Here is a 27439-nt window from a genome sequence, read left to right as displayed (position 1 = left end):
ATCAATTAAATTTTGTTTGTATGTGTATGTTCTATCAATAAAATATTATATTGAATAATCATTTTTACAGAATATGAATCTCCATGTTAAAAAATATAATGCAAAAATTGTAAATGAAAAATTATTGTCATACTTTAAAAGATACTTTAAACTATGTTTGATTGCCAAAGATTATGAACAAAACTCAAATAATTATAAATTATATGAAGATGTACGGTCACGAGTTTAACTTGAAATTTTTCTATCATAATCCGATAATCAATGCAGCTGGTAGATATTTATTATCCAAAATAAAATACGTATAAAAATGGACAAAAGGATTATAAAAATATTTTCGGATACTCTGAAAATAATTAGTAAAAACTCGTTAAAAATATATACGTGCAATTATCCTATATGCCAATTCTTGTGGTAAAATGACACGGTATTAAATAATCGCCATTCATTCCAAACTAAAATGAAAAACACAATAAATTCTATTTATGGTTAATATTTTTGTATTTTTTGTTGTACAATAGTTTGTACAATAATTTGTAACATATTCTCCTTGTACATGCACATTACTCTTTAACGATAAATTATTTGATCAATTTAAAATAAATTGTTTTTCATACCAAAATATCGTGGCGAGTTTATTTATCAAATAAAAATTTCCTAATTTTTTTCCGGTATTATATCTGTTTCCAAAACAAGTTTTTTATAATATCACATCTGATTTTTATCATTTCTGAAATTATATTGCCTATAAATGAGAATTCTATTAAACTACTTTTCATCCAGAATTAAAAGTAGTTTCATAATCTATTTAGTTTTCTAAAATGTAATTTGCAAACATATTTTTATCATTTAAAAATTATTAATAGCCTAACATTTCCGCTAAAAAAAACTCGCCTACAAATGGATTAAGTTTCGTTAAAAAATAATATGCAAGAAGTTGAATATTCTACGTATCTCGTTTTATTCATGAAAGTAAATTTTAGTAGTCTGATTACATAAACATGATGTTCCTATAAATAAAGAATACATGTAACATTATATCGAAAAATCTAGTGAAAAGTATAAACATAATTTCGATCTGTTTCAAATGTTATATTTAATCTAGTCATTTTTAGAGAATAGTATAGAAGAAAAGAAGAAGCATATCCCATATCAATACCATATAAACGAGGGAATAATGTCCTTGTACAATTATGATACCAAATAATGTGAGAAATTAATGTACTATGTGTTTATTTAAAAATACCTATAAAATAATTATATGTAAAATACCTATGTAAAATACAAAAATAAAAAACAGAATATAGTTTTTAACAACTTCAGTGTTTTTCATCCAATTAAACGACCTACACTGGCCAATGTTTTTATTCAAAAACTGATTACGTTTCGGCCCCGGATTTGGACCCTTTTCAAGAGATCTGAAATCGCAAATTATACAATAATGCTGAAGGCCTATCACAAATCAACAATAAATTCATATCTGAGTAATAATTACTGTGTTATTAGTCAATCGTTTGGCCAATACCATTCCACTGTGACGAACTGAGTAGAAACAAGAGGAAAGTCATTATAATGTAACACACTTAACTAACATGTTCAATAAAAACTTACATATTGGTCAAGTAGATTTACAAGAATTAATAATTTATCCTAACATGCATTTCAATTATTTGGAAGGTAAATATAATAGGCATTGTAAAAGATTTTAACAGGGTATATTAACATATACTCATACATATCCAAATTATGTAATGAGTAACAAATTATAATATAATTACAATCTCCTTTGTTTTCGTGGTCTTGGTGGATTATAACTTACTCTAGTCTCATCCGTAATTGATATAATGTTCAATCCTGTCATTTCAAGACCTTTTATAGAAGACTGAAAGCCATACAATTATTAATACTAAAACGTAATCTACCGACAGAAAATAATAGAAAATAAGAACTAATTTTTGCAAAAAAAAACCCACCATTCTACCAGGTCCAATACCTTGTACTCGTATTCTCACTGTGTCCACACCGTATTCAATAATACGCTGAAAAATAAACAAATATAAATGCTTATATATTTTTCCTGTCCAGTACAATCATGCATTCTACGTGTGAAATCCATCGACACGAATGGACGGAACGTTACTCACGACAAGCGGGCGCTATAGAGAAAGAGGTGTATAGGAGGGCTATTCTGTTTTTCTTGCTAGCATTAATTGTCGTTGGTGCAGACAAAATTACCAATGAGATGTAGCAAAAGAGACAGAACAGCCCTGCTATGTAATACCTTTCATTCTATAGCAGGCGCCCGCTTGTCACGCGTGGCGCTCAGCCCAATCTGTGTGTACGCCAATGGTAAAACCTTAACATAGATTCAATGTATGTGTACATTTCCAAAAGTTATGGCAGCTTGTTGAGCAGCAAGGTTCGTCCCTTTTTTGGCATTCTTAAAACCCTCTATACCTGCCGAATGTAGCGATAATACTTTGCCACTAAAATCTGCGAAAGTCATAATTGTATTGTTAGGAGTTGATTTTATATTGACAACATGCAACTCCTTAAACGGCACGCCATTGAACAATCGATTTGGTGTGTCTGCATCAGGAAATAGGTATTCCCTGAAACGTAACAAGCATGAAGATTATTTCCTGCGAAATCAAGAAAGATTAATAAAGTAAATTTGTTAGCGACCACAGTAGATCTTTCTTTTGTACAGCCAAGACAATACAGATTAATTTATCTAATATAAGCTATGGTCCACTTAATGTTATAAATGCTTCAAAGCATTATTTTCTGTTCTTTCAATAAAGAAAAAAGGGGAAGAAGACTCGGAAGCATTTGTAGCGTCAAATAGACTGCAGTTGTTTGACAAAATAAATATCGGCAAGTTTAATTTAAAGTCATGAAACGAGATTGTTACGTAATAAAGCCTGATCTACAATGTGCTCTCTCCGTCCAGAAACATTCTATATTATAACCAATAAATACGTCTACAAAATTTGTGCCAGGTGATACATTGCACAATCACACAATGTTAACAAATTTTTCAAGCGTTTTGACCGGCTTTGTTTTATATACAATGGAATTGTTCCAGACGCAAAGAGCACATTGTAGGATTAGATTTAGAGAAAGTTCCGCAAAATACAAATGATCCTCACTGCTGATTAATGTTGGTTGTCTCGGGCGTAGCTTCTCCCACGACTAATCCATATTTTGCTTTATCGCCGACCTTCACTTTTTCATTCTTCATTCGAATCTCTTTGCCGTAGAACTGCGTGGTGCAAACATTCCTCGAGGTTATGGCACTCAAACGTGCAAACGCTGGAGCTAACCGGCCATCGGCCAACACGCTTTCTCGTACAACAGGAAATTTCGCCAATCCCCTAAGCGCGGATTTAATCATTTCGGTTAATTAGCCGTGCGGTGTCACGTTTCATTCAAGGGATGGTGTCGAATCGGTGCGAAATCAGGAGCGGATAAACAATCGTGCGGTGACGAGTGCTAAACCGTTGCCATCTCTGTGTGTCTCGCGGCATCGCGAAGACGGGGACGATACCGGCGCGGCGCTGCGTGAAACAGCTGATTTATCGATTCCTGGCGACCTCTCGTACGCCCTCCAGCCGAACCTTCGGGCCGGTCGGTAACTTCGGAGGCCCTCGCATCTGGCCATCGATTTGCATCGTCGTTCCAAGCATTCGAGAATTTTTCTCACCCGATGTTTACATACAGTGCAGTGTTACATGTTACATTTGACTGATAATTTCCCAGGAGTTCTGCTTAAATTTGTCATGTCCAGGAGAGCGACAAATTTATAAACCGCAAAATGTTATAAATCTATTTGACAAACTATCAGTGTGCTGCTAATAAAAAGCGCATTAGTTGATAACTTATGTACTGTGCAATCATTCATCGACTAAAAAATAACGTTTACGAATATAATAACATTTTTTGCAAAATACCAAATCGATAAAGCAGAGGAATAAAAGAATTTTATATTTTTAACTGCTATGTGCTACATACATGGTAATGTTTTTTAATCAGGAGCACATACGTATAACTTTTCGTGGAAAATGTTCCTCTTGAGTATGCGAGCCGTACGAAACTTTTTGCACACGAGACAAGGTTCCTCGAGATGAGAATTTCGCTGTTTTATTCGAACCGATAAAAAAGCAACACGTTTTAAAAGAAAGTATTAAATACACGCTTGCGAAAGGTTTCGTGACTTTGCAAAATTGCGTGTCGCTCGTTATCCCGCCGTAGCTATTAATTGCCGATTAAAATAAATTATCCCCTCGTTATTAATACACTTTTAATTATATTATTTTAGTTATTGCTTTTAAGATGAACCGCTACGTTAAATGCTCTTATCTCGCGTAGTATAGCATACATTTATCAACGTATTCCATCATTTAAGTATTTATTCGTATAAGTGAATAAGTAAAGCGGCGCGATAAGTTCTTCATGTTTTATTCACTCCACGTCTTGCAAGCTGTCTTAAAAAACAACATACTTTGCTGTGATACGACATATAATTAATGCGAATTGATTACATTTACGTATTTTAATTGCGAATAATATGACACTGAATATCAAGTAACATCGATATAAGATAACGCTCGTTTTAATCTATGTATATAATAGATGTATCGATATATTTACAATGGTATTACCCTGCTGGAAATAATTCTACAAAATTCTACAAAACTATAAAATATTACTGCCAGAATCTAAGAAATTCTACGTAAATTAAAAAATGGTTACAGTAATCAACATGAAAATGCTAGAATTGAAACGTTTTTGTTAATTTTTGTAATATTCTACAAGTAAGCAGATGTTTTAATTTTTTTTTAAGATTTTGTTATTTCTCAAATTTTTAAAACTAGTAAAGTTTTGTACTAATTTTTACAAAATTGTACATTTTCATGAAATATTAGTTGCAATAATTTCGGGGTCTGAAATTTTGCGTACTGATAGATAAACTGTACAACTGCAACTTATTGAAAATTTTTTCTACTTTTGGTCGGTTTATGCAGGAGCCACCTTAAATCGTTAATTTGATTAAATTTCAAACAAGTTGTCTGAAATTGAAAATAACTTCTCTTTACATAAATAACAGTAATGACAATTTCCGTGCTTCAAATGCATTATCACATTATACAACTTTTGTTATTTATACTATCCATTTGCATGTTATTTACATGTAAATTAATATGGTCCGTCCTAAAAACAAAAACGCGTATTAAACGAAAATATCATAGAAACGCTGATGAAGGAAATTAGAAAAAAAAGATTCCAACCTTTTTTTACGCAATGCGAGGGTGGCGTAACATTCAATATAAAAATTATCAATATACGATCTCTATTTCTAATGTATTAGAAGAGAGTGGGACGAGTAAAGCAACAAATCGATTGCTCTCTTCGTTAACACTTTGGTGCAAATGTAACATCGAATTATGCGCTTCTGTATCCGCGGCGCCAGGAATTCGATGAGAATTCGCTGTTAATAGAACTATTTGTACAGGGTATTAAATCTGTTGCTACGTCTCTCGATTTCTTCCATTAGCGTTGCCCCTCGAATGTCCGAAACAATGTGCGCGATTTCAATAGTGCGGAATTACGTATTAGTTATCATTAGGCAGATTGTGTTACCGCCATTTCCCTTACGAGCCATTTCTGGTTCGTGGCTTCCCCGTTTGTAATAACACATGAATAATGCTGCTGCGATGGTATTGTGTTATGCATAAGCGTGCAATTTTGTTGCTCTGCACGACCCTTACAATTAGTTAAGAAAATTTCAACGACCGGTTCAGTCCCCGTAAACACGCGCGCGTCACCGTTTACGATTTTAAACGCAATATACCTATTATGTATCTATATACGCACACAAATATGTAAAAAGTACTTACTTTAATAAATCAAATTCTCATTAGCCTCCCACATGAAATCGGTATTATTAAGTGGAATTTAATAGTTCGCAAAACATTAATTACATACATTTCGCTCGTTTTAATATGCAATGTTCGGAAGCACATTTATTTACATCTTAATGCTTTGCAATTAAAAAGTACGACGTTACGTTGGACATAAAAATAACGGGTGTTGAAATAATGTCATGTAATTTTAACACACAAAAACTTGTTCCTCTCCGATCGCGAAGCTGAAAGCATTCCCGAGGTAATAATCGCGATATTTTATCCAAGGCTGGACACTCAAACTTTCATGCGTTTTTAATTACTCAGCAGCGTAACAAGTCACGATCGATATGTAGAGAATAAATCTATGCTCCGAGTTGCATATTAAATATACACAAAGCGAACGATTCTGTCTTCATACTTCATAAATTAACGGTGCTGATTCGGTGGCTTCGCAGGAGGGTTTTCCAGGTGGGATTTACTTTGTGTACGACGGGATTGTGCACACTCAACGTGCTTTCTCTCTCTTTCCATGACACGCGGACACTCTCAAATTAATTACGGGATCCCTCTCATTTAACGCAGTTATTATGAACCACCTCACCCTAAGATCATTACTGAATTACGCCCGGAGAGCACCGGGGACCTCCCTGTGCCTGTCTGCACACGTGTCTGGAATACACCGCTGCATATCGCTACTTTAAGCGTGTAAATGCCTGCCCATTTTCCCGATACTCGATATAATAAATATTTACGCGAGCGAAACGCAAAAGGTAAAGAAATTCCAGCATCATTTTTGTAAAAGCGCACAGATTCGCGCAAGAGCCATTCGATGCCATGAAACTGTAACACACGAGCATACAAACGTTCTTTGCACCAGTCTTTTTATCGCATCACTTTTTTACTAATGTTCTATAACATTTACAAACGAATTACTTGGTAGGTCGCAGTAATGTCCTTATAAAAACCATCAATATTTAAGGACGTTCATCGGCTGTAATCATAACCAAAAGTTCTCGCCCGTGTTTCCGTGCAGCACGACTCTTAGCATAAATTCTACACACTATACAATTAACGCAGCTCTGCGTCTTATGTGTAAGTATACAATTACACTAGGACGCTTTGTAAAAAACGAAGATCGGAAAATGTTTTGCCTCTGTGAATTTACTTATTGGCTTCGAAATATTGTCAGATAGAGAATTTCGGATTACAATTAACCGCACAAACGGTTAGGCTACATATGCCGTAAGGGCCTTAATTGAAGATGATGCATCCAATACGAAAAACTCTTAGTATTGATTCCCGATAGAGAGTTTAATGTAGATTTGACACAAATTAAGCGACACTTTGCGTTCGTGTACGGATGCTTCTTTTCATTCTTCTTCGCGCAACACGTGAATGTTTTCGTTTTACCTCGGGCGATTACTAAAAACCGATGCGCAAAAATGGGATTTCCTCTACCGTTCGCATATTCTGCCTCTTTTCTACTTGATGTCATCGCGCCACGTCGAAGCGAAAAGTTTTATATCGGATTTAACGTCATCTCGGCGACGGTAGCGTCGACGAGCGAAATTTGGTTTTCAATACAGAACGGGCCTCCGCAGGAACAGCGGGCGCTTCGATAGAGAGAAAAACGGAAAGGGCAGTCGTGAGAAAGTCAGCAAGCATTCACAGCACTCAAGCTTGGTTTATCCAGAGGAACGGTATCGAGTATCCGTTGTACCATTCTCCCCGTTTAAACGTAGTCGGAGTATTCCATTCTTTGAGGGCCCACAGAGTTTCCTCGATATTTCTTAAAGCAGCCACTATTGCGATAGATCCTGTGCGCTCGCTTTATCTCGCTACTTTTCCGAATTTTCTTCACATACATCATAAGGTTCTCGATAATCCGAAGGAAACAACGCGACTCGAAAGCGCATTTGCGTGCGTTCCGCATTTTGCTATCCTTTACTTTCAATATTGAAGTGTCGGACAATAAAATAACACAGAGTACCTCACGGAAGGATGATGATTGCGTATGTTTTTGAAATTGTATATCGTGAGTTGATACGTTCAGCATATTATACGTTTCGTGTTTTAATCCATGGTTAAATTAATTAAAGATAAAATTAAAATTGATGTTAACAGTTAAAATAATAATAGGGGTCATGTAAGCCGTCACCTGAGCGAGGGTGATAAATTATATAAATAAGTTCTAATATAAAATATGTTATAAAATTGGTAACATTATGATACAAGTTGAACGCTTCGGTCTACAAATGTAACCCTCTTCAGCAATACAATATTAAGTATTATATATACAATTGGTCTAAAATTTTGAAAAAGGTTAGTCATTATAATATCTAAGTCGTCATAGCGGAATTATATGCGAGAACATTGGATAATCACTTATAATGTATGCACGTCCGAATAGTACATACATAGATGGGCTGGTCAGTTGTGTGATCACATTCCATCGTGCCCTCGATTATAGTGCATATCAACGGTCAGATTTTACTTTATTACTTTATTTGGTATCGCAGGATTAACAGTTAAAGTAAAATAAATAGTAAAAACAGTGTGTGTCAAGAAAATAGAGAAGTTTAAAAGTGTAAAAGTTGAATAAACAGGACGAAACTAATTTTAATTAATTAATTGTTGAAAAGTTAATGTAACAAAATTTGTAATCACTTACTATAGAAAGGAACGATGGAGATGTGTGCTTATGTATAAAGAACTGATGTATTAAATTAATTATTAACATAAAACAACGTGATTCACAAGGCAAGCAAGTTTGAGTAAAAGATTTTCTAATTTTTATCTGAAAACTCTAATTCTTTTTATCTTTAAAATCTGAAATCTCATTTAAAGTCTTATCTCAGTGATACGCAAAAGAGCGATGTTGTCAAAGTATGAATTTCGTATCTCATTTGTTCGGCTCTTTCTTCATTTTCTGTATATAGGCAAATACTTTTGTGAAATCGACAGAATAAATATAATCGAGCGACAGCTACGTTCAAAGTGTCGTTAAAAATAACTGTATATAGGATAGTTGAGCATTGTTATACATCGTTCTTCCGTTTGAATAAGGCAGGGCGATTCGACTGTAAGTAGGTATCTATCTTTCGCTTTTTATATATATCTTTCCGCTTTTATTATTGCATATTTCATCGCCTTTCCCGGATGGGATGCGATAGAATAAGAGAACGACTTTGTTGTGAAAAATGTTAAAATTATTATTCCGTTTCCTGAAAGAAACAACGCGATTCGAAAGCTCGTAGCACCCGAGTCCGTCGCTCACTGAGGTCTTATTTACTCGTTTGTATCTACAGATTCCATGTCTCTTTCTCTCTATCGCCTCTCTCTAAATCAATATAACGAGCATGATTCGAGAGCAGTTGCGTGTATAAAGGATATCAGTCTGTATAGTTCGCGAAGCAAACTTGGTTGAAACAAAATAGTTCTGCTCTTCTTTCTCCATCCACATCATGAATCGTCTGTGTCTATAGTATGAATCCGAAACTCCCGATATTTCCTGTGCACATACATGTGTATCTGCGTATTGCACGCTGCTAATTAAATATCAATTTGTAAACTGCAATTTACATGTTTGTATAATGTTGCTTAGCATCATAAAGTTGTAATAGATTTATTAAACTTACCATAAATACAACCAATATAATTAGAGTCTCGTTTAAAACATTGGCTTTATTATTTCTTAATAACGTATGTTATTACCAAATTGTACACTGACAGAAAAACATGGTTGCAGATACCACAATCTCACTATAATCATTTTAGGAGTCAATTTACTATTATTGTGATTGTATTTACTATATAAAAATAATTAACTAATTTACTATTCATTACCAGCATATTTTAACGGAATAATAGTTAAAAGCTTATATTTTATAGTAAATTTTTTAAATAGTTGGCATCACTGTGTCTATATGGTTGCTATTACTAATATTATAGTAATAATTATTATAAAAATGATATTCCTGACTATAATTATTTTACTATGCACTGATAGTTTCAAATACGTATTTTTCTATCAGTGTAACATAATATTAGCATTATGACAATATTTATTATGCATTAACGGTAATAATGTCTATCGAGAAACGGTATTTTTACGTATCGAAAGTTTCAAGTCTATAAATCTTTAAAGAAGTAAATCGTCTTCCTGCCTTTAATCCCTCCTTCCGCCCTTACGTTCCTTAGATGTGTGGCTCTCGTTACGAGACTACCAAAAGAATCCGGGATGAAAGGGAGTTATGAACCAATCGGGATTCGCTACCTTCTTCGTTATTTATTCAACGACACTATATATACGCATGCAGACTAAGCCTGAATATTTTATGGTAACTGTGTTACGTGCGTCTGGGCCCCCCCCCCCCTCCCCAGGTATCGCAATTCGCGTTTGACGGTCGTCCTGATCGTAAAAATTGTTGAAAATATATCAGAATCGTTCTCACAAGGTATCCTGTCACCGAGACTTCGTTTCCAGTTAAAACTGTACGACGAAACTAAATTGGGTGCGAGGGAAAACAAGCTGTTGAACTTAATTTTCTCTTACCGAGTAGTCTTGGGGTTTCGAGAATAGAATAGCAAACAAATATCCGGCTGACCTAATTTCAATTCATAACTGACATTGTACGTATACGAAACACATATATAAAATCTATTTCCTTTATATTAGTTATTTATAAATCTGATAAAATTTTTAGCGTATGTATATTGGAAAGCACTTGTATTTCTCCGCAAAACAAAAACGAATGACATCAATATCTTGAAATAAAAAGAATTGATATCCTCTGTTGTTTGAAAATGTAACATGCATGTATATTGATGCACGACAGTCGCGTTTCTATTTTCAAGCGAAATATTCTTTCAAGATGCATATCTTATTTCAAAGTCCAAATATCTATCTTGTACATGCCTTCATGTTAATTATTACTTTCGTCGGAGGAAGAACGAGATAGAGAATTATGACATATCGCATAAGTGGCTTAAATATCGGAGAATTTAACAAGTCTGGAAATAAACGTTCGGGTCATTAAATGGATTTTGATGGCTTGACTCGCGCCGTCTAATTAACGGACGATTTTTACAATGAGATAGAACAAAAGAATTTTCAGACACGAGAGAGAAATTATAAAATCAATAGAATCTCTCGCCGGCTCGTTCGCGCTGCTTTAACTCCCCTTTCTTACTGTACAACTCACTCCTTTCTTATTCCATCTTTCCCCTATTCTTTTATTAACGAGTAATCGCGGCCAACCGAGACGAGATACTCTTTTTATTTGGCTAACGAATGTGTGAGTGCATACGTGTAACATATGTGCGCGCGCGCGTGTATTCCATAAACTATTATATAATACTTTATACTAAAAGTTCAATTTAAAATAAATGTCGATAGAAAAATATTTTATATGCTTTGAGTCAGTCACTCTTTTCAATATTTAAAAATTTTTTAAATTGCTCGCCTGCTTGTTACACACATTTTCACATATATTTTATTATAATAATAATTATAATATAATATTTTATTCTCCTCTCCTATTTTATTTTGTAAAATATTCTAAAACAAAAGTATGCACAAAAAATATTCATCTGGAAATCCATTTCTAATTTAATAAGGAAAATTGGTAATAATCCAATTATCTCTCTGCCCGAATTATTTGCGCATTTAATCGCGTTATGCAAAAATTCCCTTAATTTATAAACATCAGTCTAGACATCGGCACCATCAACTTCCTCGTCCCAATCGATCCGACCGAATAATCTACGATCGTCGATCAATGACACCTCGCTCTACTGCAAAATCCTGGCCTCGTCCGCACCTGCAGGTATGGACATTGGCTACGAGTAGAAACGGTCGACGTTCTCTCCGGCACCCATCCTGTCGCTCGCTCTTTTTCTCTCGCGAAGGGTGGACGCACACTCGGGCCTCACCGTCGTCCCCACGAATTCCAGGGATCAATGCGTCGGTGCACCAAAACGCCTGCGCTACCCCTCCTTCGTATCCCTCCATCCCTTCCCATCGTCCCCTCCACGCCCGTACCACCCAGCAGCAGCAGCAGCAGCAGCACCAGCAGCAGCAGCAGCAGCAGCACCAGCGGCAGCGGCGGCTACGGTGGTGGCGGTAACAGCAGCAATACTGTCGCAAGCACGATATCTCGGTCAGCGCTCGCTAAAAGACACCCTACTTGCCGTGCCAGTGGCACGGCACTGGCGCGTAGCCCGGTGGTAGTCTCGGTATGCCGGTGTAACCGGTCGTGAGTCGGGAGTTTATTCCCTTCGAGTGTAGGCAGAGCTCGCTACCTCGCGCTCTGCGATCCACTCACACACCCGGTACTCCGTCCGCCTTTTCCACCACCAACACTGTCCCCCGGTGCTCCCACCCCAGCGCTAGCGCTCCCTCTCGCTGTCTCCCCCTTCCGCGTGCGCGTCGCCCGACCCTCGGAAATTCTGAAAGCGGTTCGCGCCTGTGCAACGCGGGGGTGGCGAGGGACCGAAAATCGAGGTGAAAGGAAACTCCGCGGATCCGGCCTAAGGGTCTCTCCTAGGGCTGATGTGTGTCGGCCGTGCCCCCTCGCGTGTGCGTTCTGCGAGCGCGAAAAATTCATACACACGCGCGCGCGTACTCACGTACACACGTACACATTAGCGCGTGTACAAACGCGCCCGCCGTGGATACGCGTGTGGATCCGTGACGTATCGCCAATATTTTCATCGCTCCCAACAACCGCCCTCCCTCGTTGCGAGCCCCTCGCGCCGCCGCTCCGAGAAGGAAGGGTGTCCGCGACGCGCGCGAATCGGTAACCGGGGACCGCGTTCCTTCACCGTGGTGACGTTCGATCGCGCAGCCAGTTCTCCAAGTGACACACTTTCATCCGCGAGAGAAGAGAAACTCACCCCCGGCGGGGGTTGACGGTGGCCGCGGCGAAAGAACTGTGTGGGCTAGTGTAATTATCCTCGAGTGCACGCGACAACCTGCGAACGCGGGTGGGAGTTTGGCAAGTGGTGACATGCCAGTGTATCATCGTCGAGCTCAGTGACCGTCCCAAGTTCTTCCCTCGGTGACTCGCGTTTATGTCGCGTTAGCCAAGCCAAGTGCGGAGCAATTTGGCCCTCGAGTGGCCACCGCGCTGTGCTGTGCACGATCGGAGATCCGGAGGATCGAGCCGCTCCCGGCGCGAGAGGGATCATGTGTCCCCGATCGCAGCCCTCCTTCGAGGGTTGAGCCGCCGATTCGGTGTACGACACCGATCGGCCGACACGGCTCCGCGAGTGTTGTGTCGCGCGACTAGCTCGTCGGCGATCGTCCCTACCCGAGGACATCCCTGCCGTGACGCGAGGTGATCCCGCGGAGGGCCAACCGTGTACCACATTCTCGCGCTGCAAGTGAGTCCCAATTCACCGCACTTTCATGATTCTCGATAGCGGCGTAGCGTTTGCTCTATCTCCGTGTGTTTGGATTACGCGATCACGGATTACTGGCTCGGCGGAGCGACGTCACGCCGAAGAGAATTGATATTGATGGAAATCTGTCCGGGGAACCGGCGGATAAACGGATTCGCGTTCACCGACGTCTTCGCCGAGCGATTTCAAATAACACTTGTCGTTACGCGCGAGCGCTCAAATAGGATTCGTGTTAATCCTTCGTTGCATTCAGCAAACGGGTCCGATGACGGGTCCAGTTTCCGCAGCGGGTACCAGAATTATTGTCGTCTTTTATTTTCTGCCATTTCTTTTGTCAACTTGGACTCGCTTTTTCTTTAATAATGTCAAAGCACCCATGGCTTTGAAATTGTTCACGATTAAGATTAAAGCGGCTCATAAGCTGACACAATTTTTTTAGAAAAGTGCCCACTCTACAGTTTGAGTTACAAAGGATTTACTTTACAAAGGATTTCTGCGCATATGTAATAGAAGTAATTTTAAAACATTTCGCATGGTTGTTATTCTTTGGATGCACAACATTAATTCAAATCTTTTGCGGAGATGGCACAATATTCTCATCTATGCGTTACTTTAATTTCAATGTAACTCTAATTGCAAAAAAAATCTTCAGTCTTATTCAGACTAGTTTCATTAAATATTAATTTGCAATCGGTATAGAAAGCCAGATCCATCAATTTCAGTTCTACTTTAAAACGTGAAGCGATCGTCGCGAATTTCTGTAATGTCGTTAACTCCCTTGGCACCCGTAAGAAATTTTATCGTTAGCGATTTCATCATAAAACTATTAGGCCTCAGGGGGTATCCGGTGCCTCGGCACTCGATATCGAGCCCGTAATCGCGTAGACTGTTTCAGAAATTGTGGTTATCGGATAGTTAAGCGATAGATTTTTGCCACTCGTCTACTCCCCGCTAAAAAGTCCTCGATGCCCTTATCCGCTTTGCGGGGCGATTTGTCACGATTAAAATCTTGAAAGGAATTTTCATCATGTTCAATTCGAGTTACTGCAAACCCGATCAAACCCTAGACTCCCTGCAGATCTCGGGTATCGGTGAATTACAAAGCTTTCTGTCGATGCGCGCTGCGCATCGTGTTATCAAGGCTCCTCGCCTGCTCAAGCCGTTTGTTTTTCTATTGTGAAATCCACCGTGAATCGTGGACATTAATTTCTCCGATTATCAATGGCGGATTATCGGAATTCCACAATTGTTGTTATTAGTTACGCGCGGGTGCATTATCGTCGGAGTAATTTCTCACGGGTTTTCATCAACTTTCCAAACTTTCGTTCTCTCGATTTATCTCATTTCAAATGTGTACACAATCAGGCCATATATCATTTTGAATGCGACGTACTTTCTAATTGGCACAAACGTACGATGTATAAATTTGGTAAAGCGTAAATGACGCGGGAGGGTAATTTATTTCTTGACACTCAAGGCCACTTAAATCGCTATAAATCCCGACTATGCGAGCGGATAAGCCTCGAACACGGCGCGTGACGTGCCATTGATCACCACGCAGCATCGTTCGCGTGGTTAAAGTCTTAATGTTTGCCCGGTGCCGCGCCAATTTTACTGTTATTAAACCGTTATTACCGATATGCGCGCATAACGTGACGAGATAACAGGCACGATTACTACTTTCTAGCCGATTATTGCTCGTTCTTTCCCTAGCGATAGAATATTTTACTTGAAACTTTTCGCACAAAAGACTATACGTGTCTTTAAGCGCGCGCAGACACATTTTCCACATCGCTGTGTGATTTCACATTTTAATCCAAGGCTTTAGCTATCGTTCGTTCTTCGAATCCCTTAAGAAAAAATGCAGTCAAAACTGATAAAAAAAAATTGATGCCTAACTGATGGATAACTGATCATTTGTAACTGACGACACAACCAGTATATTGAAACAATTTTACCAGTTACTGATACAAAAACTGGTCATTTGTTTAGTTTTATATTCATCAGTAATTGATAAAACTTCCGGTTCTAATTGAGCCATCAGTTGAGTCGCCAGTTGTAGCTGATCGGTTATCCAGTCAGTTAGTGTCCAGTTGTCAGTTCAGTTCCCTTTCACCAGTTCTGTTAAACATTTTTCATAACAATGTATTGTATATATATTGCACAAGTATTTTATTACTATTGTTGTTTGTGTAACAGTAATGTAAACCTATTACAATATTGATTATCGACTGTCACAAACTTACAAATTAAGAAAAAGTACTGATTAGCAGCATCAGTAACTGACAATATTGAATCGGTAACTAGTAGCGTTCTCAGTGACTGATTACAAGAATCAGTTACTGGTAATGTTCCTCAGTTGATGTCCAGTTTTAATAATCAGTTTCCACATTATTCTGAAAAACTAGTTACACAATGATTGCTATCACCGGTAACTAAATACAGACCAATACTTAGGCACTGATCAGCACTTGGTTACCAATGATAGCAATCATTGTCTAACCAGTTTTTCAGAGTGACGTAGAAACTGATCATTAAAACTGGACGTTAACTGAGAAACATTACCAGTAGCTGACTCTCGTAATCAGTCACTGATAGAACGTCACAAGTTACCGATTCAACATTACCAGTTACTGATGCTGCTAATCAGTTCTTTTTCTTAAGGGATAGCTTGAGTGACATAATAAATTAGATATCCCAAGAATTAAGAAACTTTTTTCCATCTTTTCTACCTCTATAAAATCCACTCTAATTAAGATTGAAATCTAAACCGACGACACTGCAACGTAATTTGGCATTGCATGTCATAGTTTTCTGCAAAATTAGCTTAATTCAACGTAATCATATAAAAATTAAATTTTCTTAAACTATAAAAAATATTTGCTGACAGATTTAAATATAGATACCCTGCTTGTAACACAATGTTCCTCGCGCTGTATAAAAACTACAAATCGGTGAACTCGTGCATGAATATCTACCAAAAATCCGATCACGCTTGAGCGGCGCAAGACGTACGCATTACGAAAGCAGCTCGGTTCGGCTGCTCAACTTAACCACGTCGCCCTTTGAGGAGTCTTCTTCTTAATTTAATTTATTATACTATCCGTCGCGCGATCGCGGAGTTTCCGGATACAACGCTCCGTGAGTCAGGTGACTATAAATTTCGGGCCCTGCGCGAGCGCCGGAGTACGCTCTCGCCGTGTGATGTGCCATTGATCATAGCGCAGATACGTGGCTCTCGCGTAACCGAGGGCTCGAGGTTTCGATGTAGTTACGTTAATTTTACGAGCCACCCCAGTTTTCGCCCTCCCCTCTCGCTCTCCCGCCCCTCGGGGCGTTTTGCTCTTCTAGGCACGGTAACGCCGTCAGGAAATTACGTGCGGTGGTATGTCGACAAGTGATCTCCTCTTCTTCTACGTCTCTACCCCTCTCTCTCTCTCTCTCTCACTCTTCCTCCTCTCTGCCTTTGTTCTCAAACCGGATGTTTCCTGTCTCTCAACTTGACCCCACTGTTAGTCAATATAACACGCCGCAAAGTGCTCACTTGGAAAGATTATCCCTTTTTACAATCGGTAGCACGTCGCTTTCTTACGTTTATTCTTCAGGGCGCGTTATCTTTCCAGCCGTTTCGTAATTTAATGTTTTTCTCCTCCTCTCCGCGGCAATTTATAATTAGCAAAACCTACATCCCGGCAATCAATATATTTATTAGCGTAAATTATACGTCGCACACATTTACGTACTTGCGTATCTGTGCGCGCGTAAGATACAATAAATTACGTAATTTGCATAATATATTATCATCATTCTCGATTATTATATCGTTTCGGAAGTTATAGGAGATATTTACCGTTTAAATTAATCGTTTATTATGCGTGCATCACATTTCCGTTATTATTATATATTCCAATATGTATTTTTGACAGCAGTATTACGAAAGCAAACGTTCACGCGATAACAATCTAATATATGAAAATAATGCGTATCGCAGTGCCCGCGGTAGATATGTACTAGTACATACAATTCCGGTAGGTTGACGAGAATTGTTTACACAGTCGCTATCATACCGCGCGCGAAATCAAACGAGCTATCTATCCCCGTTACGTGATATCCACGTCAGCCACTTACGAATTTCCAATTTCCGTTACCGGTACTTACATGCTGTTTCTACCTCGCCTTTACGTAATACGTATACTTTGCGTAGTTGCGCAAGTTACTCCCGGAGCGCGCAGGTATAAGAAAACCCTCTGTCTATACCGCACCTCCTGTCTTACGTTTTTGCTCGCGATATCGGCCTGTCATTCCTACCAAACTTGACTCTCGCGACAGGACAATGAACATCGTCGTCTCATCCTTTGCCACCTCCCTCGCCCCGGACCCCGACTCCTTCCCCGGCTCCCTTTGTCATCGCTCGCGCGACCCTTGCCGCCTTTGGACCGCAAGTCGAACGAGAGCAAATTAGATATCCATTAACGTCGACTGGCGAGTTCGAAGTCTTAATTGCAGTCAACCCTACGGTTATTTGCTCACGAGCACGACTAACACGCGTTATATCCGCGCTACAAGGGTTCTGTCGCGTGGTAACAACGGAGTGTTTCCTGCACGAGAAACGAGATCGCTAAAAAGAGGGGAGTTGGTATCCTCCTGTAATCTCGAATAATCCTGGAGTAGGATCTCGCATCGAGACACGGTCTGCGGCGCGCATGGAAACTGTATCGTGAGAAGTTACGGGTTAAGAACGTCGAAAGATGAGCTCCGAGATTGAAATTAATGATGTTGACGTGATATTACGGCGAGAAGGAGAACGAGGGTGTGCACGTACGCTAAGAATGCTTGTGCAATTGAAGCAATAATTTTTAATTTTGCCAATCAAAGCGCAATAAGGTGATATATGATGCGGTACAATAAAAAAGTGACTATCTTTCTGAACCGTAAAATATTCCTTTATACAATTTTCCTACTTAAATTTATAATCGCATAAAAAGGTAGAATAACTTTATTAACTTGACACAATTTTAAAATACAATTTAACAATATCATTTTTAACGCGATTTGCGCTAATTATCGGCAGTCATTTAAAACAATATGTATTTTTCATCGTCAGAGTTGAAATATTACACCCCGAACAAAATCGTAAAATACTTAAATATTCAGTTTGAAACAAATATTCAACGATTAACTATTTAAAGCTTAATAAGAACGTTACGTGAGCGTTGTTTGTGTTATTATTATCGCGATTATTAACAGTGCATATTTAATAGTAATTGATAGCTTCGTGTTTGTTCCATCATTCATAAGAAGCATGGCGAGCATACCACTGCTTAATATAACTTTCATTAGATTGACTAATGGTACCGCGGTGATGGAGGGAACGCGTATAGGATCAAATGAACCGTTTTGTGTGTAAAAATGGAACGTTGCTGTCGCAGCTAAATAGAGATAAATTGGTCACGTTGATCCGCGCGGTGTTGACGACCGATGCACCAGCGAATCGCTTAATGACATTGTCGGGCTATTATAGTCATTGTACGAATTCAACGCCAAATACAACAACGCTCTCTCTCTCTCTCGCTCTCTCGACGGGGCGGCGGTATTCGTTTAACATTCGTTGTTACCGTGGATAATCGCATTACAGCGACCTATTTTAGATTCGCGGCTAATTCGCGATCCGGACAAAAATTGGAAAACTCTCCTCGTTTCCCGCCGTCCCTCGCCCGCCGCGGAAACAATGGCGCTTAATCGCGCTTCGAAAATCGCCGAGTAACGCGGCGTATTAAGCCTGCCGCCTGAAATCGCGGATATTAATTAACTGGCTCGTGTCGGCCGCACCTCATCATCACGGGAAGCACGCGGATGTTAATACGGCGGCGTTAGTATAGCGGCGCGCAAAACGCCGGATAACTTCCCGAGCTTAATTAAAAGCAAAAGTTACACGGATAAACGAGGCGCCGCGCCGCACGTCGCTTCTCCCAAGATTTAATCCTCGCGGCATTTCTCGCGGTCATTGTCGCGACCTTAACAAGAAAATATCTCAATTGCGTTATTTCTCCCCTGGTCCCGATGCTGCACTTTCGACGTTTCGACACACCTGGCACGGCTCGATCGCCCGTCGCACGGGTATCGCGCAACAACTCGCGTACGAGGCCGATGATGACGATTCGAACTTTACTTTAGTCTCGCGCCAATTACTCCCGCCACGCTTAAAACGTGAGTTATAACCGGTCTGAATAATTAAGGATGGATGGGAGTTGCCAGGATGGCGGAGACAGCGATTTGCCGACTCGTCAGCGAGAAACGACGACAACGTTCTAATTAAATCCCAACGCTTGCTTTTCCTGATCGATGATCCTTCTCTTGCCACTGCGCGCGATATGTCTAATCTATTTACGAAAGCCTCGCTCGATTAGTGCGATATTTTTGGCGATTAATTTGCCGAGCAGTGTACACATGTTTAATGCGTTATATTTTAAGAGGTTCCTTCAACCATCTTTTTTATCGACACAGTCAAATATAGTTTTGACGCTTGTAATTCTTTTTAAGAGTTCTTTGCTTATTTAAACGAAAAAGAATTACAAGCGCAAAAACTATTTGACTGTGTCGGTAAAAAAGATGGCTGAGGGATCCCCTTAATTTGCGATTTCCAGTAACGCGTTGCCTGCCAAATCGATAATGTTCCATTCAGGTCGCGTGCGCCCCACGTTGTCGAGACTAATAGTTTTGCTCATAATATATTGTGTAATATTTATGAGATTATAAATTCATTATTGCTTGGAAAAAAGTGTAACGATTTCCACGACGCGATAATTTCACTACATATAATATTTAAGAATCAATACGCGACTTTATGAAATATTTTATGATAACGTTACGTGTTTCGTAGGGAAAATATCAAACGACCTGAACGATAAGTTCAGCGGATACGCCCCACGCGGCTGGGAATGTGTCAACGCTTCGAGAGCTGCTCTTCGTGGAACGTCGTTCTGTCTCATTTCCTCTTCAATCTCTCGTTCAATGTCAAATTAATAAGTGAATCGACTGAACAGACGGCTTAAACCGATCGATCGCGAAAGTTATGGAAACTCCGATCGGAGCTTCCGCGAGGAGCGAAGAAGCGGATAACAATTGAAAGACGGTGACAAGATTTCATAACGCAGAATAATTTCCAGCGCTGAGACCGAGCTATAAATCCTTGATGGATTCGTTAATATGAGGAGTGCCTTAATATAGCCCTTATATCTCGTTCGCGTAATGACGCTAGGGGTCGTTTAATGTATTCAGTAATAATGCCCGACGATTCGTGCGCGAAGTAATTAGCCGAGCACACTAAATGAAAGAGCCGTACGTAATAATCGCGCGTTATATATATACGTAATCAAATTCGTCATGGCATATTATCGCGCGTACCAGTCGATGTCGCATGCCGGCGACACACAACGTCGTCGTCCGGGCGGACGTTGGGGCGTGCGGGAGGGTCGAGGTGGGACCATTTACCGAGAATTTCATAGTACGCTTCATTGCACTAATCCAATTTAATTAGAACGGCCGGATAATAAGCCTATAACGACGCACTTAGCTCATTAATAATGATCAGGCTTCGCGCGCACGGGACAACTCCCGGGAAGCCATCCGCCGTTTTATCGCTCGTCGTTTGTCTTCCTTATCGCACGTATCTTTCCGTCTGACACACTCTCTTCCCAGGTGGGGTATATAATACGTATGAATTCCCTCGTCTCCTCTCTATCTATTCTTTCACACTTCTCTGACTTTAAATCCAGTCCCATCCCGGATCTAAACAAGGGTCGCTCAACGGCCCACCGAGGACGACCCTATCTACCTTCGCGTACCTTGGATATCGGTAACTTCCTCCCACGGACGGTAAAAATTCGCGATCGTATTTTTCAAACGTTAATGATGTTGCGCGGCAAAACTGATGTTTAAAGTTGCATCGTCAAAAGATGAAACGCCCCTTCGGTATTAATTATGGCCCAATTTGCATAATCTTTCGAGGTATTATATGTATATTTAAATACATAAACTTTGAAGAAGTTTCGCCGCAAGACATTTTAGATTAGACAAGAAAACGGTATCAAGAACTTCGATTACAACTTTCTCATCTGCGTCTTCAATATTTCTGAGAAAACTGACGCTTTTAGCTCCCGTCCGACGGAAATCGTAATTACGAACGAATTTTCTCGTGCTCTTATCCCTTTTCGGTCTTTCCAGCTTTCCGGTTCTTCGGCTTCTTATCTACTTCTCCTTTCCTCTCAAATCTTCATGCCCGTCCCGGTTGCGAGGTCCCGGGAACATTGGGTCGCAGGATATATATAAGTAAGGATAACGCGTTCACGTTCCATACGATGTAAGGTAGGGGACAGTGATTGATAAGGATATAGCATAAGGGATAATGTGCCGATAAGCAATCGGAATTCTCCCGAGTAGATCCACCTTCCGCGAATGTCCGCTCGGGGACGTATCGTCAGGCGCGCATAAATCATAAGGATTTATCCGGCATGGCTCTCGCTCGGCCTCTCGACGCCTTATGCAAATGACGAGGAGGCGGGGAGGGTGTCGTGGCCCCACGCGGCCGCCGGTCATCTTGTTTTTATTGCATGCCGCAAAGGGTAGCAACCGAGGAACATCGTGCGAGCTGCGCGCGCTTTGGGTGAATTATATACGAGTGACCCCTCGGTTTGATATACGAGCCTAGTGTCGCCAGAACAGTCGCAGTCGTAATGAGTCGCGTTTTAACTGCATCGCACGAACGCACGCACGCGAGCGTATCTACGCACGCGGAAAAGGAAGTCACCGATTTCTCGCACGGTGCCATAAATGCGGAATATTAATTCGACGCGTAGTAATTAATGTCGCGTGTCGCGTCCGCTTTGGTACGAGATATTCATTAGGCGACAGTGCCTATGGAATACACTACCGTATCTGGATAACGAAGATAATGAACAGCGCGACTCTATGACGTAGCGGCGAAAATGCTATAATTTTCCTACCGGCTGAATCAAAAGTGTTCATCAGCTTCTATTACGCGCATATAAATTATGATATTGCTTACGCATCATCATTATTGAACTTCTCGATTAAACTTTAATTACAACGTGAATATGCGATAAGTAAATTCATAGGATTTTGAAGTGAATGCGTTTCAACGATTTTAAGTTATCATAGATATTACCAGCAATTTATGTAAACTGTAATGCATTAATATATTGTATGTTACCGTTGTGAATTATAATTTAACCAAGTTATTATTATCGTAAAATTAGCGCTAAAAATGATTTCCCTCACCTTCATTGTTCAACATTCTCTCGAATGAGACGAGTCGAAATATTTATTGAAATATTAAATTAGAATCTCGCGAAACTATTCAGCTTCTCTCTACGACATTTGAAAGAATGTGCTCGCCTAATTCTCACATTCAGATCTTGATTCGCTCCCGTTGCCGCAGATTCCTCGCGTTGAGGAATCAGCGCGACGAATCTCCTTGGCGAATCGCATTTTCTCCAACCCCGTGACTTTTCATCCGAGTTCTATTTTGCATCACGGAGGGTCGAACGGGGAGAGGAGGCGGGAGTCAAACCACCCGGCTCTAAGACAGAGCATTGGTTGCTCGAGATCCTTTCCGCCTCAGCGAACACGACGGAGATGAAGCTATAAAGGAATAACGCCAATGAGCCCGGAAATCTCCCTTGGATTGATCGAGATTGACCCTTCGAGTCGTAATCTTTCCCAATTATGAAGATATCGAAAATTTATTGAACCTTTACACTCGAGCGTTTAGTGAAGTAGTCAAGTTTTTACAATCTTAATATTCAAGTAGTTCACCGTTGAAAACAGGCCAACTCAGAAGTATAAAACTCCATTAATTTTATTCATACTTCAAATAAAGCGCGTCTAATTTTGAAACTTTCATTTTGAACTTGCAATAGTTCAATAAGACGTCAAAATAGGAACTCGAGAAAGAACTTAAAAATTTCTTTAGAAATATCTTTGGCATTTATATTGAGAGAATTATTGAAAATAATTAATTACAGAAAGATTATTAACTTCTTTTTCATTCACGGGAGATCATTTGATCTGCAAAGCGAATCGTGGAAAATCTTTATTGAGGAGCTACGCTTTACCACGAATTAATTAAAATTTATATAATTATTTCTTTCAACTTCTTTGAATTTTGTACTGTAAAACACTACAATTTCAAATAAATAATATAATCCTTCATCCAAATATTTCAAAGAAACGATCCTTCTCCTTTTTACTGTGTTTATTACCGTGTTAATTATGAAAATATATCGCAGAAGAATAGATTTCATTTCTAGTAAACAGAAAAGTTATTTTCTAATAAACTGACGTCGACATTTGTATACAATCTAAGAATTCAAGATGAAATATTGTATTCGAGAGAAATATCTGAAATTAAATGTAGAGATTTAAAGACATTTCTCTATAAGTTTCTTATTTCGCCCAACTTAGCAAATACTTTAAACTTAAATTAGAATCAAGTCCGTTGGCTTGTGATATGTAATATACAAAGTGTTATGTAATACCCGCCTCACCTCTTATTTACGGACGTAGCAGACTAGACTGATTGTGAGTCTCGCTGTCTTGTTAGCCCGGCCTACCGTTCAATTCAAGATGCGGCCGTCCCGCGATCGGCGTTGCTAGGCGCGCGGGGAGTTAGTTATTATACGTAGCCATTGTCGTGTGTCATAAACAATTCCCCGCGCGCCTAGCAAAGCCAATCGCCGGAAGGCCGGCGATTTTTAATAATTAATAACTCGATAACTATTGCAAAAATTGCAAAATGGTAGAGGACTTTTCGACTCAGTCTAGCCCGCTCTATCCATAAATAACAGATGAGACCGGTATTACATAACACCCTGTTACTTTTCTTAATTTGTCTGTGTGAAGAACCTTTAATAATATAACACTACAAATTTACTTCATTTTCTCACTACAATTCGCCACGTACAGATAAAAGAATTTCCGTGTTTTTCTCCCCTAACTAGAGTCAAGTCCTATCGAATTTACGCTTGCACGAATGTCCCTTATAATTGTGGTGTAAGAGAAAGCCAACGAGGCTGACGTTCCTCGCGCGATTTGTCGGAGGTCAAGCGAAGGAGGACCGGCCGGCGACGACGAAGGTGGAGTCGCTGAGGCGCCTCTTCGCTACCATTCCGGAACTTTATTTCCCCGAGGATCGCTCCGCCAGAGTTTATCGCTCGAGGTAACACAGCCATCGTTTCATAGCACGCCTTTCTTTTTCCTATTTATCTCCAACTAGTCCAACCACCCCTCCATTCTCCTTCATCGTCCTGCTTTTCGATTCCCATTCGCGATGAACAATCACCCTTTTGAAACGCAAGAGATAATTTGCCAATAACAAAAGAGCCGTTATTTTTGCAAATAGGATTTCCAATATGCCGGTCTGACAGCACACGTGTACACATTGATATGCAGCGTCTCATGGGTATCATGACGCATTCGGAAGGGTAGACTACACTCCCCTTTGAACTTTCGGAGAAGGGAAAATGTTCGAACATGAAATATAAATCGAAACTACTACCTTCTCACAAGTAGAATTTGATGGACTCCTTTTTAGTTTACTATACAATGGTTTTCAAATATTTTTTTCACGACGCATTAAATGTTAATTTTTTCTTTTACAAAAGTGACAATTCGTGTATTTTTAAATATATATATATATTAAAATAAAATGCTCTAAAATGTTCTCAGAAATAATAAAAGATTATTTCAAGATATTTTTATAACATAACTTGTGCAAAGGAGTATTGAAAGTTCTATTACGGAAATAAATTTCTTTTATTAATAGAATATATAGAGAAAATCTAACGGAGATAATGTCAATTTAATTTTCATATACAATAAAACTGCAAGATGAGATCAGCTGTCGTCATGCGGTCATTATCTTTTGCCTACCGTATGACGTTCGTATTGTCAATGTAATTGTATAAAAAAAATGTAAGATAAGGTCAGCTGGCTTCAATTGTCGTCAATTGTCGTCACACACCGCAGCCCACGTTACTCACCCACGGTTAATGTCAAGCGTAAATTTCATAATACGTAAGACCCGTGAAAGCCAGTCATTCTCAATGCCGGTAAAATTCCCCAAGAAAACGTGTGTCGAGACGCGCTCGTACCACCTCGCCGGGAAAAATTTCGCGGGTGCCCGCGGCTCTGATAAATTCCCGGGAATTTATATCAGTCTTCTTCATAGTGGAAATATCGCGGGACTTGGGGGGAAGCGCTTGTAAATAGCCGGTCCGTCGCCGCTGCCGGCGGGAACGGACTGGCAAAGGGGCCGCGGGATAATATCTCCGCGTTCATTAAAAGGACCGCGTAATTTCGACGTGGTTATGACGAGACATAGAACTCGGGCGTTCGAGCGTATACAGAGGGTAATGTTTGCGCGTGAGTACATTTAGCGGCCCCAACGCGCCGCATTTTCGACCGGTTTCACGCGAGCGTTCGTGCGAGTCGTCTGATGGGTTTAATGATGGAAGGGCCCGCCGAGGCTCTGAGGTGGCAACGACTGTAGGATATAATTTCCTGTGATCCCGTTGCGCATATTTTCGCACTAAAGTCGCGTATAATTTTCCCCGTGAAAATTAATTAAAACGTTACTGCGTGAAAAATGATATTATATATGTATATTTTATTTTTAATATTGTTACACAATATAAAATTATTTTTTCTCCTTTTTGTTCTCTCTCTCCCCCCCCCCTCTCTCTCTCTCTCTCTCTCTCTCTCTCTCTCTCTCTCTCTCTTTGTAGAACAATTTGAGAATTGATAAGTCATAAAGTGCTAAAGCCTGGCTTTTCATTTTCTGGTTAACTGTTAACCAGAGGTTAGTCGACTCTCCGTCAGTCTCTTCTCAGACAATAGACGTAGAAAAAGATAGAGAGTCGACTAACTTCTGGTTAAGAGGATCCTTCAACCATCTTTTTTACCGACACAGTCAAATATAGTTTTTGCGCTTGTAATTCTTTTTATTAGCTTTTATGCGCAAAATAATATCAGGATAAGTTGCGGACCGCATAGCAAAACATTTTTATACCTAAAACACTCAGTTCAGAAGTCTAATAAAAAAGATATTGGTATTTGAAATTTTCAATTCGTAGTTCTAACTAAATTTAAAATTGGCTTTCTAAAATTGCAAAATTCTTCCGTATGATTAAAGTACGCATATTGTATGTATAAGTTGATTTCACTCGATATAAAATTTAATTTTAGCATTTCTTCACGCTTCTCGAGTAACATTTAGATATTGTGACGAGAAATACATGTGTCAATTCCACGGTATTAATTCTCGCTGCTTATTGAAACGAGGTGTAGTAAGTTCAAGGTAGACACGTCGTATCGGGCATCGCCCTACTTCCGGAATAATTATTACGAAATATTAGACAGCGTCGCAAATTCATTCAGCCACCACGAGGATCCCGCGTTCTCCAAGCGGTGGCTAATGGCCCGGCATGAGGCAGTAAAGCGAAACCCGACAGGGTAAGCAGGTTCCATAAACGGGGAAACAAACGGTCCGCACAGGAACAATCCATAGCGTGGAAGAGCGCGGTAAAGTTCACGTAGATCGCGAGGCAGAAACGCGGCCGCGAGAAATCCTGGAGTACAGCCAACAAAAAGCAATCTCTTTTTATCTCGCGATCTCGTACCCGGTACTGTGCGTGAGTGCGCGATTATGTCTTTCTCGACAAACCTGGTATTTACCGAAATATTGACGAAATCACAAATTCAAATTGAGATACATTTAAGAAAGTTTTTACAAAAGGAAATACACACTCACAGAAAAGAAATGGTTGCAGTTACCACAATCTCGCTATAATTTATAGTCATTTTAGGAGCCAACTACATTTTTATAATTCTTCCAACTACGTAAGTTATAGTAAATTTTTTTAATAGTTGGCATTACTGTGTGTCTATATGGTTGCTATTGCTAATATTAGAGTAATAATTACTATAAAAATTATATTCCTGACTATAATTATTTTACTATGCGATTATAAGTTCAAATACTACACATTTTTCTGTCAGTGCAATGGGCTGTCATCGTAAAAAGTTAGCAAAGCCGAAAAATGATCGCTAAA

The 27439-nt window shown here is 39.6% G+C and overlaps 3 protein-coding genes across 3 annotated transcripts in view; 2 read left to right on the top strand and 1 right to left on the bottom strand.

Annotated features, from left to right (window-relative positions):
• Positions 1-1601, top strand: part of LOC105563836 (transmembrane protease serine 9-like) — a 29107-nt gene extending 27506 nt beyond the window's left edge. The window contains exon 5 of the mRNA XM_012015778.1: positions 1502-1601. Within this exon, the coding sequence (XP_011871168.1) occupies positions 1502-1575 (74 nt within the window). The 3' untranslated portion in view covers positions 1576-1601. The remainder of the gene's footprint in view (positions 1-1501) is intronic.
• A 96-nt stretch (positions 1602-1697) lies between these two features.
• On the bottom strand, positions 1698-3522 carry LOC105563820 (30S ribosomal protein S11, chloroplastic). Its single transcript, XM_012015753.1, has 4 exons — positions 3150-3522; positions 2381-2609; positions 1971-2036; positions 1698-1879 (listed from the first exon to the last, which is right to left on the bottom strand). Exons 1-4 carry the CDS (start codon positions 3392-3394, stop codon positions 1772-1774), a joined length of 648 nt encoding a protein of 215 aa, XP_011871143.1. The 5' UTR covers positions 3395-3522; the 3' UTR covers positions 1698-1771.
• A 9329-nt stretch (positions 3523-12851) lies between these two features.
• The window catches only part of LOC105563819 (hemicentin-2), a 302661-nt gene continuing 288073 nt past the window's right edge, over positions 12852-27439 (top strand). The window contains exon 1 of the mRNA XM_012015748.1: positions 12852-13292. The gene's annotated coding sequence lies outside the window, so the exon portion shown is untranslated. The remainder of the gene's footprint in view (positions 13293-27439) is intronic.

This window comes from Vollenhovia emeryi, unplaced genomic scaffold (assembly GCF_000949405.1).
Source record: "Vollenhovia emeryi isolate VEMERY1.0 unplaced genomic scaffold, V.emery_V1.0 DF939171.1, whole genome shotgun sequence".
Lineage (NCBI taxonomy): Eukaryota > Metazoa > Arthropoda > Insecta > Hymenoptera > Formicidae > Vollenhovia > Vollenhovia emeryi.
The sequence above is the reverse complement of the archived record's forward strand: the minus strand, read 5'-3'. Positions and strand labels throughout refer to the sequence as shown.

Coding starts and splice junctions, on each gene's coding strand:
- LOC105563820 (XM_012015753.1), bottom strand. CDS start 3,394: ATGATTAAATCCGCGCTTAGGGGATTGGCGAAATTTCCTGTTGTACGA. Junction 2,037..2,380: donor CTGCCATAACTTTTGGAAAT/GTACACATACAT, acceptor TTTATTTTTCAG/CGTATTATTGAATACGGTGT. Junction 1,880..1,970: donor GTATTGGACCTGGTAGAATG/GTGGGTTTTTTT, acceptor TATGGCTTTCAG/TCTTCTATAAAAGGTCTTGA.